The following is a 13,478-nucleotide window of genomic DNA, read 5'->3' as shown; positions in this document are numbered from 1 at the left end:
TGAGGGTAGGTGTAGTCATTACAATAAATTGTTTTCAGTACTTCTGCTGATAGTGTGAACCCAAGGAACTGGAACATAATTCTCAGGGATGAGTCAGGAAGAGCACACAGGTTATCTTTACTTTGCCACCACAAAACAGTACCATTTACATATGCTTTCACTGTTCTTTGAAAACTTCTTTTGCCACTTATAGCCCCTGGGGAAAGTAATATGAAAAGGGGAGGAAGTAAACCCTATATAGCATCCTCAAAAGTGGTAAGAGAAGAAAGAAAGAAAAGTATTCAAGTTGGTGAAAATGGTGAGTAAATACAGAACATCCAGGACAACATTACATAGTGAGATAATATATGTAAAAATGCTTTGAAAACTATAAAATACTATATATATGTAAGGCACTGGCATTATCATTACACAGACATTCTACTAAGCAAGGAAGGACAATTTATGGAGATTTTTACCACCTGATGAGAAAAATGGCTTTGCAACAGAAAAGTGACCTAGAAAAACGAGAAGCAGCAAAAACATCTGGCTTTCAAATCCCAACATGAGATCACAGACAAACAGTTAAACTTCTGAATGGGAAGAATTCAGTCATTTCTGGAAATACCAACCACAAGTGGACAGAGACAGCTCAGCCTCAACAAGCAGATTCACATAGACCTAGGAAGTCTTACCAGGACTTCATCTCTCTTCTCCAAAGGTAAATCTTTGGGCCTGGCTCATTCCAACTGAATCCTTTAATAAATGAAGAATGCAATGGGTTAAAGTGTAGCCCAAAAGGCTCTACCAAGCAGCTAGACAGGTCTAGTGTCTGACTCTGAGCTGGCCGTCCAGCCCTGTGCCAGGAGGGCCATAATATGTGAAGGGATGCAGCTGCAAAGCTAATTACATCTTTGCCCACTGACACAGCTCTGACATTCTTGCTGTGGGCAACTTCACTTGCCCCCTGCTCGTTCTGACTGCCTTCCCCGTCACATTTCTAGAAGTAGATGCGAGGCTTCTGCTCGTGGTGGCTTCAGCAGGAACAGCAGTTCCACACAGCCACGGCCAAGGACCAGCTGGGTTTAAGGCTGGCCCTTGGCAGACCCGCCTGTGAACTCTGGCACCTTTAACCACTTAAGTAATCTCTGCTCCCCTCTCCGCATTAACATCGCCTCTCAGAAAAGCACCTGATAAACCTAACACAGGATGGAGCTTAATGTGTCACCTTCCCCAGGATCCTTGACATTTCTACTGTAATCTACAAGCCTCACGTCAAGGGCATGAGGAGCTGATGCAGGACACCAAGGAGGACAGGGCTCTGCTTGGCTGCCAGGAAATGGAAGGAAAGCCCTCCGTGATGAGAGGCTCTTGCCCTCCGATAACAAGGGATTCCATGTGATTAAGTGCCTTAGTGCTCCTGGGTGTCACCTTAACTTGGGGAGGCAGCTGAGTTACCTCTAGGATGTCTCCCAGACTCCCGCATTGGACTTAAGATTTACTATGTTTAGCCTCAAATCACTTTTTTTAAAACTAAAATGATCACTCTGTCCCCAAATGGGTCAATAAGATAGTAGTGGAAAAAAGAACAGATCCCAGACTAGTTAGTACAGTGACCAATTGCCAACCTAGTCTAAATAAACTTTTTGAAACCCAGACAATATTTTCTCCATATTAAAAAGAATAATCTACTTTCAGGGGTAATTGTGTTTTGATTTTTTTGAGCTATTTATATTTGGAAATATTTTAATGCATCAGAAACAAGATATAGAAAACTGGGATAACTTTTCCCAAAGAATTGGGTCTGTTTTTTTCTAACCCATATATTGGGTTGAATTAAGTTAAATTCTCCAAAACTAGACTTTTGCATTTGTATGTGCAATAGCAAAGAAATGTACTTTATAATAAAGAAAAGTAGCCTTAGAAATGAGCAAATGATTATTGGAAAGTAGAGTTCTAAAACTTAAAAACCATTCTCAATCATTCATATCAATGGAGGGAAGGAGAAGCATGAATAATAAAAGGTGCTACAATTCAGATTTGAATTCAGCTAACATTTTTATTGAGCATCTGTTGTGTTTTTGGTTCTTTGCTATGAACTTTCACATATATTATCTCATTTAAATTAAAGACATAATGCAGATCCTTGGAATACATTTGACTGTAAATGTCTTTGTATTTGCACAAAATTGAAGCATCATGAGTCACCACCCTCCCAACCTGTGCACACACATACATCCTTGGATTCACAAAAGTAAGTTTTGACACTAAGCTGGATTCTAGTATGCTAGAAAAACCTTCATGTACAAAGCAAGCTGCAGAAATAAGAAAATAGCAGGATATTTTAGCATGAGAGCAAAAAAGCACCTCACTTATGGCAGCTTTTAGAATCATTTATTTTAGCAGGATCATGTAACGGTGGCTGATAGTGAAACTCTAAAAGTTGCCAAAAAGGAATCAACAATAAAGTGGATAATCCACTAAGCACTTTAGATGATATTGTTGTGTTAGGAGGAAGATGTGTCATCCAAACATGATTTGGCTCATCTCCATCATTCTCTAGCTTTTCCCTCATTTCTTTCTTCAACAGCCCCAGAATTTTCTCATAAGGAAGTTATTTTTACTCTTTTTTGTTTAGAGATGGGATCTCATTCTGTTGCCCAGACTGGAGTGCAGTGTCATGATCATACCTCACTTCAGCCTCAAACCCTTGGGCTCAAGCAAGCCTCCTGCCTTAGCCTTCCTAGTGGCTGGGACTACAGGAGCATGCCATTACACCCAGCTATGTTTTTAAATTTTTTGTAGAGACAGGGTCTTGCTATGTTGCCCAGGCTGCTCTCAAACTGCTGGTCTCAAGCAATCCTCCCACCTTGGCCTCCCAAAGTGCTGAGATTAAGGCATGAGCCACCACACCTGGACAGTTATTTTTATTCTTAATGAGTAGATGCTATCTCCACGCCTCCTTCACTTTTAAAGTATTTGTTCCAGCGTCCATAGAAGTCTCACCTCCATCTCATTAAAACCCATAGTCATTTGTGGGACCATTTTCTCTTTCCACCAACTGCTATTCTGAGGTCATTTAATTCAATCCAACCTTTATTGAACTGGTGGTATGAGTCAGAAACACTATTAAACATGAATACAAAGATGAACCAGGTGGTCCCTGCCTACCAGGAGCTTATAGTTCCCTCACGGAGAAAGAGACACAACTTAAATATTCATTCATCCATGCATTCATTCACTCATAGAACACATTTATTGTTTCAGATATTCCTTCAGTGAATATTCATTTAGCACCTACTTTCAGCCAAACCAAGTGTCAGTTTGGGTTTCCCCAGAAGCACATTCTGAGGCAAGGATTTAAGTGCAAATACACCATTTGGGTAGTAAATTCAGAAAACACTGGTGGGGGAGTAGACAAGGGAATGTGGCCAATAAAGGGTGTATTACCACGTGAGTCACCACCTGCAGCAACCAGAGCTGAACCTGTGGAGGAGCTCTAGAAATGGCTTACCAGCACACGCACCTCAGCCACTCCACCCAAGGGGCGAGGGAGCTGGCAATTAAGAATTTTTATACATCTACTCAGTCTGGTTAAGGCCGCTCCAGGGGCATGGTGCTAATTCCCTGGCCCTTCTGGCTTGCCATGCATGGGTGGGCAAAGTAGGCACCAATGACCAGGGAGAGCCCCAGACAGAGGTGCAGGTGCTGGTGGTTAGAAGTGGGCTCCTCCCCCACCCCGTGCAGTCAAATGGTAAAAAACCAAAGGGACTTAGGTGGGTCACTGACAGCTAAGGAACAGGCACCCTCTCCTTCGGGCTAGCCATGGAGGTTGAGAGGTGTGAGTGAAACAAACATTATCCCTGGGATTTAAGAAGAAAGACAACACACAACTGTTACTAATGCCATTAATGCTCTATGCAGAGCACCTACGTAATAAGAACTATCAGTCTTGTTGGGCAGGGGTTGGGGAGAGGAGCTGACTGACTATAACAGAATGTGCCAAGTGCTCTAACAGGCCTGTCCTATATATCAGGGTACAATGCCAGCAAAGGAGGAGGAGGCAGTTAAGATGATTATCTCTGCCTGGGGAGAGAGAATCAAAGAAAGTTTCAGAAAGGAGATGTTCACTCATAGTGCCTCTGGGCTCTAAGGAAATGTATAAAATGAATAAACTTCATCTACATCTCGGAAACAAAATGATAGTAAAGGTATGGCATCTTATGAGCACTGAGGTCAGGAATATCTCAGGGCTAAAGTAAGTAAGTTAAAACAACATGAGATGAAAGGCAATTATGGCAAAGTCGATAAAGTATTAGTCCTCAAGTCAGAAACCTGATTTAATTCCTTGCTGTCATTTAATTTGGCAATACACAAAAATTTCTCTGGGTCTCAGTTTCCTCTTCCACCAGATGGAAGGGCCCCAGAACTTGGCAAACCTTCCTCCCTCACCTCCCCCACCCCCTCACCAACACAGTCTTTCTTCGACCATGAAGACCAATCTCAGCAAGTCCTTTACCCCTGTTCAGATCAGTCACCCGAGACTCTGCCTCCAAGGCCCTGTCACTTCTCTGGACTCTGGGCCCCACATGGCTCTGACATTGCCTTCTCTAATCCCACCTGCCCTCCTTCCACCTCCACTGTGCCCTCTGGAACTCAATGAATGGGCAGCAAATTCCCCCATCCCCAACCTTTCCAGCGAGCCTTCCCTTCATCTTCCTTCTTTTTCTGAGTTCAGCTGAACCCCATCTCCAGCATCACTGCGTCCCCAACCGCCCTCACAAGCTATAGCTGTTTTCTCTCCCTCTCACCTCAGATTAGTGGGCCTAGCTGTAGGATCGATGTCCTCCTTCCTCCTCATTGTGGCTTCCAGACCATTCTCCTTCTCCCCTTCCTAAAACATCCAGCCTGACCCTCATCAGACTACACAACACATGGCACCCCTCCTTGTGCAAGTCATCTACAGACCCTGGGTCACATTCGCTCTTTACCTCCTGACTCACTGCCACTTGCTCATAAATATTGCTGATTTCAATGTCACTATGGGGGATCCTTCCAATGTCCAGGCCTCTCAGTCTCTTGACCTCCTTTCCTCCAAGGATCTTGTCCACCACCCGTCAGCCACCACTCCCGGTTACATTCTAGACTCTATGCAATTGTCACAATTCCAATCGCTAACCACCATCTCCTATCTTTCCAACTTACCTCCTCTAGTACCTCAACTTCAGCTTACTCTGATCCCACCAGGAACTACCATCCATGAATCCCCCTATCTTTTCACTGTCCCCCACCCCCTTCACACCCTCACTTCCCTTCTTACTCTGTTTAAACTCCATAGTCAAGCACCATAATCACTGCCTGCAGAGACCCTCAAATCCTTGCACCTGTTTCTTACTTAGCTAAACCAGAACTCTGGTCAGACCAATCCAACTCTGTCTACATATGTACCCTCCTTTGCAATGGAACATACCTGGGGAGAAATACACAAACCTGCCGACTTGTCTTGAGGGCACCCTTAATGCTGCCTGGTAATTACCGTATTTCCCTAGTCCATTCACTCAACCTCAATCCTATTTCACACTTTCTCTTCTCATCTCAGACCTTCACTACTTCCTCCCATCCTCTCATTCTCCCTATTTCAATGCAAGAAATTAAAATAATCAGAAAAGAACTTCTCTATAAGTGCCCTCTGTCCCATCTACTCACCTACCTGCACCTGTGACATATAAGTTACCTTCTCTGTTCTTATAATAGCTGAACTGTCCTCACTCCTAGCTTAGACCAACCCCTCATCAACATAAGGCTGCTCCTGCCATTTGCCTGTCCCTCCTATATCACCAATTTCTCCTTCTCTGTTGGATCATTCACGCCAGCATTGGATGCTGTTATTTCTCCCTTCTTTAAGAAAAGCCTCTCAACTCTCCCCTTTGAGCTATCATCCTGTTTCACCTCTCCTTTACAACAAAACTCCCAATACTGTATATTTACTGTGCTCTATCACTTCACTGACACTGCTCTTACTGGGGCAGCTAATACTAAAACCCACATTGCTAAATCAATTTTCATTCCTCGTCTTACTTCATCTACCAGCAACATTGCACACGGTCTGATCACGTCTTCCTTCCTGAACTATTTTCTCCACTTGGCTTCTAGGACCCCATACTCTCTTGGATTTCTTCAGTTCTTTCACTCTGATTCTGTGCTGGCTCCTCCTCTCCCTGACCACTGAGCACTGGGGGGCCCCAGAGCTCAGTCCCTGGACGCTTCTCTTTTCTATCTCTAGTCTCTCTTGATAGGTGTATCGAGATGCTCCAACTTTGATATCTCCAGGCTAGGCCTTTCTCCTGAAGCCCAATCTCTACCATAAACTGCCTACTTGACATTTCCACTTGGATGTTTAACCAGTATCTCAGACTGAGTCCTGATATTCATCACCTGCCCAAATCTACTCCTCTCTCATCTTTCCATGCAAGTAAATGGCATATTTATTCTTCCAGCCGCTCAGGCAAAAAACTTTGGAGTCCTCCTTGACTAGTCTTTCCTGCACATTCAACATCTGATCCAGGAGGGAAATCCTGGCAACTCTGTCTTCAAAATATGCCCAAATCCAAGTTGCTTTTCACCTCCTCCCCTGAAATCATTCTAACCCAACAATCACCTCTCACCTGAATTGTATCAACAACTTTCTAAGTGAGCTCCCTGCTTCTGCCCTTGCCCCCACCAGTCTATTCTCAACATGGTAGCCAGAAAGACCCTGTGAACCACAGGCATATCATGTCACTTCCCTACTCTGTGGATTCCTAGCTCATCCAGAGTAAAGCCAAAGTCCTTCAATGGCCCCCAAGACCCTGTGTATCTGTTCCCTCCCCACCCACCTGTATGACCTCCTCTCCTAGTGCCCACCCCTAGGCTCACTCTGTCAGACTGGACTCCTTGCCATTCCCTCATGCCTGGACCACTCTACTTCCAGATGATCTAAACGGCTGGCTTCCTCATCGCCTTTTAGCCTTTACTCAAACATAATCATCCAGGTGAGGACCACCCAGCCACCCTATCTAAAATTGCAATCCCCTCCCTCATCTCCAGAAACGTTCTATCCCTCCTTAGCCTCTTTCACCAAAATACTATACTTTTTGCTTACCTTGTTTATATTCTATCTCTCCCATCTAGAACATAATATTCTTGAGAGGCAGAGATTTCGGCCTGTTTTATTCTGGTGCCTGGAACAGTATCTTGTACACAGTAGGCAGTCAACAGATATTTCTTGGCAGAATGAATGAATGAAATAATAATAGTGAAGGTAGAGACCACATCTGTTCTTACTCTCCATTATGTCTCTAGTGCCTAGCACAGTGCCTGGCACAAATGAGCACTCAGTGAGTATTTGTTGAATGAAATAAATGAATGGAATGGATGAATAGGATTGTTGAGAAGATTAAGGCACATAAAAGATATTAAAGTATTAACAACAGAGTTACAGGAATGAAGAATCATTCCTGTTAGTTCCTCAACACAAAGTAATTCAATCTTACCAGTTTCTCATAGTGGAGTCTTGAGCTACATTTTAATAGCAAAGGAGCAAATAGAAATAAATAGAGAATTTCAGATCATGTTGTAGCTTTGTGTTAAAACCATATAAACTGCTTATGAAGTGAAGTCTCTCAGGGCAGTGGAAGGGTCAGGGAAGTGGCTAGAGTGAGGTGGGGCTGGCACTGATGTACCTGGATTCAGCGTACTCCCTGCTAGTAAGGGGAGTGACAAGGAGGCATGGATGGGTGCAGATGGCACGGACATCTCTGAGTGATGGCTGTGCCCCCCTCCACCATGCAGGCCTAACAAATTTGGTGGGAGTGTTCTGGTAGCAGCAACAGGTGGTTCAGAAATCTAGGAGTAGGGCTTTGAGATCCATGAAGGATCCCAATCTACTGGTTCTAGAACTCTTCCTAACACAGTTCATGAGGTATCCCTAAAAACAACTGTTAGAAACATAAACTAAATATCCAAACCCAGCCTCAGCCCTTGAGGTCAGCCCACAGATATAAATGTGGACCTATGGGGTAAAGCAGAACCATGGGGTAAAGCAGCACTTACAACAATTTGGAAATATCATAGGGTAGGCGCTCCCACATGCATTCTCTGACTTTTCTTTCCACTAGTGTTGTATAGTATCATCATTCAGATAACAAAGTGTCAGGCATGAGCCTTTAGCAGGAACTGGGGTTAAAGATCAAGGTCTCTTCACGAAAGTTAGCATGGTACCCTTTCCTGCTAGAGTCTTCTTGCACAGTGGTGAGAGTCCATTCTTTCCCTCTGAACCTCTATTGCCTTCTGCAGTCTACTATTTTCTTACACGAATTTAGTTAGGATCCCCCTCCTCACCCTTTCAAATCTGACTCACATTATCACTACAAAGAACCAAGTGAAAGGATCCCAGAACATCTTGATTTAAAGAACCTGACCTAGAAATTGCCATATAGCCAACAAGGTTTTAGCTCTGAAAGTAAGGGAAGGAATGCTGAATCATCCTGCTCCTAAGAGACAAGCTGTAACATAACCTCATTTCCAGGTCAGACACATTTTATCTGTTTTGGTATCTGTCCCTGAGTTTGCAACTATACTTGTTTCTTGAGCCAGCTAATCATATAGACCTGCAGGTGGTCAAAGAACCCAATTCTTACTAGTGAATCTGTCCTCATATACTGGCTCATCACAAAAACATTTCCACATCCAATTATGATCTCCCAAACCCAGAAGCTAATTACAGTAATAGTCTCACATACTTCAAATTAGCCTTTAAGGCACTTTACTCAGTCATCCAACTAACATTTTTTTTTTTACAATTTTTTATCCTTTTAAAAAATATAGAATGCTTCACAAATTTGCATGTCATCCTTGTGCAGAGGCCATGCTAATCTTCTCTGTACCGTTCCAATTTTAGTACATGTGCTTCCAAAGTAAGCACATCTAACTAACATTAACTGAAGTCCTACTGTATACCAGTTATGGGCATAAATTTAAGGAATTCCCAGTCATCCGGGGGAGAGGGGAGACAAACCTTACAGATAAATTATAATCACATATGATGAGTGCTATTTTAAAAAGTATGGACAATGCTATTGGCAGCAGATGGAAGAGAGCAACTACTTGGGGATAGGAAAGGGAGCTCAAGACAGATTCTATAGAGATGAATGACTTACACTGGATTTGAAGGATGAATAAAAGTTCACCACATGGGAGGGGCCAGATGGATATCTCAAGCTAAGGGAATTTTAGTGCAAGGCCTGAAGTCACAGAGGGGCTGGGTGAAATCAGTGTAGACCAATAGATGCAGTAGAGTAGAAGAGAGGAGACAAAGTATTTAGACCAGAATTATGGACTATTGGTCCTAACTCCCCAGCCAGGACTATGGGCCCAAATACCCTTATTGGCATTTATAAGAGCTACTACGTAAAAAGACCTAAACCTATGCTGGCACATCGTAAGTAACACATATGCTTTGCTACGACTATGTGCATTTTGGTGTCACGTCAACCACTTTATCCCTAGGGTTAAGAATAATTAATAAGTATTTGTGGAATGAATGAATAACTTGCAGTTTCTAAAAAATAAATGGAGATGGATATGATTTTCATAATGCTACAGGAGAAAGTGAAGGGGGAGGATGTTTTCTTCAGGCTTCCTTCAGTCACCTGAAGGTCACTTCCCTCTCCCTAGTAGTCTCCCCACCCAAATCTATGCTGGATAGGGTAGATAACTAGATTAAAAATAATATTCACAAAACCTTGCATGTATATAGCATTTTGTTTACATGTATAATCTTGTTTAAAATACAATCATTGGAATCTTTAAATTCAAAACTTTTAATCTCTTGTCGAATCCTACGTCCAGACAGAACCTGAAATTCTAATCCCTACCTTTGGGCTCTGTCTAGCCTCCAGAGAGAAAAGCTCAGAAATGAATTTAAGCAATTGGCCGAGGCACTGCACCAAATCAGCTCCTTCCTCATATCCCTACACTAACCTAAAGAAGCAATGGAAAGGAGTGAAGACACCAAGGCTTTGTAAAGGTGGTATCTGAATTTCCTAAACTATAAAATTACTTTGCAAAGTCACTGTCTAGCCTCAATTTAATTCAATTCAGTTCAATTACACATCTATTGAGAAATGAACTATAGGTTGCAGATGTCCTAAAGCAGACTTATTCCATTATCACTGGGCTGGGAATTAGGAGATCAGGTTTTTTTTTCTGTAGGTTTGCTGCTAACCAGCTGGATGGCATTGAGGAAGTCACTTCATCTCTTTGAGCCTCAGGTTCTTCTTTGTAAGATGAAGGAGTTAGAATGGATGATCTCAAAGTCCTTTCCAGCTGCCACATTCTGTAATTCTCAAATGGGAAATAACACCAATATCATTCATTGTAACTATATATTTCTGTATGTCAAAGCAAGTGAATTCTGGAATTGTTTTCAGAAGATGAGTTGGGCTCAGCAAATTGCCAAGAGTTTTCTATAGTTTGACTATAGAAGAAACTGGGAAATAGAGCTCATTTCTGTATTCATTCAAAAATATTTATTAAGTGCTATGTGCAAGACACTATTCTAGTACTATTACAGCACTAAACAAAGCAAATGAGGTCACTCTTGTCATGGAACTCACTTTCTTGTGCTTTAATCTACTTCCACACACAAAAAAATCTTTTGACAGCTTTGGACAACATAAATGGTGATCTAATAGGTTTGTTCTGTGTGTTGTGATTTGTGTGGCTACCTCTAAATTAACAAAAAATTAAAACTGCATCAAAAAATACCTGTCTTCAACTTCTCCAGCAACCAGGCAAATAGCTGTGTAGATTTTCTTATAGTTAAAAACAAGTAACTCCTGGTTTCTGAATAGACTGAGGTATTTTCACACGAATTCCATTAAAATTTAAGACACTGAACAAAAGGGTTTAAATGTTTCCTGTAGCATTAGAATTTAATTTTCTCTTTTCCTAGGACTGATTCTTGAAAATGGGGCTGAGTAGGGTGGCTCACGCCTGTAATCCCAGCCCTTTGGGAGGCCAAGGCAGGAGACTCACTTGCAGCCAGTAGTTTGAGACCAGCCTGGGCAACAAAACAAGACCCTGTCTCTACAAAATACCATTTTTTCTTTTTAATTAGCCATGCATGGTGGTGCATGCCTGTAGTCCCATCTACTGGGGAGGCTGAGGCTGGAGGATTGTCCTTAAGGCCAGGAGTTCGAGGCTGCAGTGAGCTATGATTGTGCCACCACACTCAGCCTGGACGAGAGAGCCTGTCTCTAAATAAATAAATAATAAAAAATACATAAAAATGTTTTAGATAAGGAGCACATTTTCCTACTTTTTTACAGAATATGTGATGGGTCTATAACAGGAATATGATGTGGAATTTCAGTTACTGTATCTCTAAAAAGACATCTTTACTAACTGCAAAATAAATAAATAAGCAAAAAAAATTCATCCTGGGGATGGAAAGTTGTATATATTAAGTACTTAATCTAGATCAGTAAAATATAACAGATTATCCAATTTATATATGGTACTGAAACAGAGAAATTTAAAGGTGGTTAAGGGACTTTAACCTTTAGTTTTATAAATGAGAAACTTAAGATTCAAAGACATAAAGTGACTTGCCCAAAGCAAAGCCAAGATACTTGTAAATAGCAAAGCTGTCACGAGACTACGGGTCTGCAGATTCCCTGTTCAGGAATCTAGTTCTGCATTAACTAACTGAAAGAATTTTAGCAAATCAAGGATAGAGAGGGGTACCCTTTATGTCTGAAAGACACTGTTTTAGTTTAAATTTAAGGGACCTAATGTTTATAGTATATTTCTTCAACAGTATATACAATCTGAAATTACATATGAGGGCCTTAAAATTATGGATGCGAGATCTATAACAAATATATATATTCCACTTAGAAACAGGTCATATTCAAAATCTCGCTTGTAAGTAGTCTGTTCAGAATTTGGAATTCCTTTCCCTGCCAAAGAAAAGTAACAAATTATGAGCGTATTTAACAAGGTAGAGTTGAAATAATATGAATAGTATCCCAAGAAGCACCCCGAACTGGGCCCAAACCCCTTTGAGTCCTGGACCCCCTGAAATGGCTGGATATCTCAAGTGAAGCACTGGAGACACTCAAACAGCAAGCCAGCAGAAGGCTAATCAATCATGGATTCCTAAATCAGAGAGAGCTTGTATTAAGGATAATTAGGAATATTTAAAAACACACTTAACCTTTGAGGTCAGGGTCACAGATGATAACCATGGCTTCCCCAAGAAAGTCTCTCGGACACAGCAGTAGTGCTCAATGAGGCCAGAATGGTCTGTACCCGAAACCCTGGCTTTTCTGGAATCAGAATTCAACACTTCTAGGGAGGAGGATGAGTTAAAGAAACCTATCAAAGGTTTACTCTCCCACTTTACACTCAAGAGGCGACTCCAATCTTTCTCAGATTTCTCCCATATGCAGATTCCTTGTTGGGGAATAATATTCTGTACAGGGCATTACTGATGCTTGCACACTCCTAGAAAACTTTTTTAAAACATTCATCTTAATCGCAATTTTGTCAATTTAGTGTGGGTTTCTAGAAATCTCAGAGTCTAAACAGACAGGGTATTGGTGCAAGCAGAATTGGCAAATCTAGAGTTTAGCAGCTTGATTTGCCTCAGACCACCCGGGGGGCTTCAGGTGAATTTGGATTCCTCACAAAACAAAGTCCCCCAAGTAAATTAAATCACGTTCTCAAATCCTGGCCTCAGGCGGATGGTGGTTCAAAGAAGCTGTCAAGGTTAGGGGTTTTCTCCAACCCGAAGAGGTCTCGCAGGGGGAGAGCGGCTGGTTTGTGGGGCCCGAAGGAGACTCGTCTGGGGGAGGCCCGGGTGAGCGCGCACACCGGCCGGCTGTCGGGGACCCCGGTGCGCCCCCCGCCCTCCCGGGGCCCGCCTCGCTCACCGAGGTGGCCGCCGACGATGGTGACGGCGATCTGGTCCATGAGCACCGCCCGAAAGCGCACGTCCTGCTCGGAGCAGCGCTGCCGGAGGGCGCGCAGGATCTGCACCTGCGGGTAGTCCTCGCGGATGCGCCGGTCCGTCAGGAACCAGAGCTGGGAGCACATGGCGGCCAGGGCGGCGGCGCCCGGCGCGGCGCGGACCCCTCGACGCCCGGGGCCGCTCGCTCACAAGGGCGGGCGGGCGGCCGGCGTCCCCGGCGAGCGCGCCGCGGCTCCGCTCCCGCCGGTGCGCCAGCGCCTCTGCAGCCCTGACCCAGCGAATCCTCCCGGCCACTCAGCGCCGCCGCCGGCCGCGGCCAGCCAATCAGCGCGCGGCGGCGGCGCGGGCCGGCGGCACGGCCAGCTGCAGAGGCGGCCCCGGCGGGCGGCGCCCGGGAGGGGCGGCGGGCCCGGGGCCTGCGGCTGCCGGCGAAGGGGAGCCGGGCGGGGCTCGGGGTCCCGGGGAGTACGGGAGCTGCAGGCGA

The 13,478-nt window shown here is 43.8% G+C and overlaps 1 protein-coding gene and 1 non-coding gene across 2 annotated transcripts in view; both read right to left on the bottom strand.

Moving 5' to 3' along the window:
• Positions 1-13,119, bottom strand: part of RIMKLA (ribosomal modification protein rimK like family member A) — a 28,394-nt gene extending 15,275 nt beyond the window's left edge. The window contains exon 1 of the mRNA XM_069477790.1: positions 12,957-13,119. Coding sequence (XP_069333891.1) covers positions 12,957-13,119 — 163 coding nt within the window. The remainder of the gene's footprint in view (positions 1-12,956) is intronic.
• On the bottom strand, positions 8,835-8,941 carry LOC138391019 (U6 spliceosomal RNA). Its single transcript, XR_011234663.1, has one exon. It is a non-coding gene; the product is annotated as a U6 spliceosomal RNA (small nuclear RNA).
• Positions 13,120-13,478: the final 359 nt, after the last annotated feature.

Source organism: Eulemur rufifrons, chromosome 8 (assembly GCF_041146395.1).
Source record: "Eulemur rufifrons isolate Redbay chromosome 8, OSU_ERuf_1, whole genome shotgun sequence".
NCBI lineage: Eukaryota > Metazoa > Chordata > Mammalia > Primates > Lemuridae > Eulemur > Eulemur rufifrons.
Note: the sequence above shows the minus strand (reverse complement) of the source record. Positions and strands in the feature narration are given on the sequence as shown.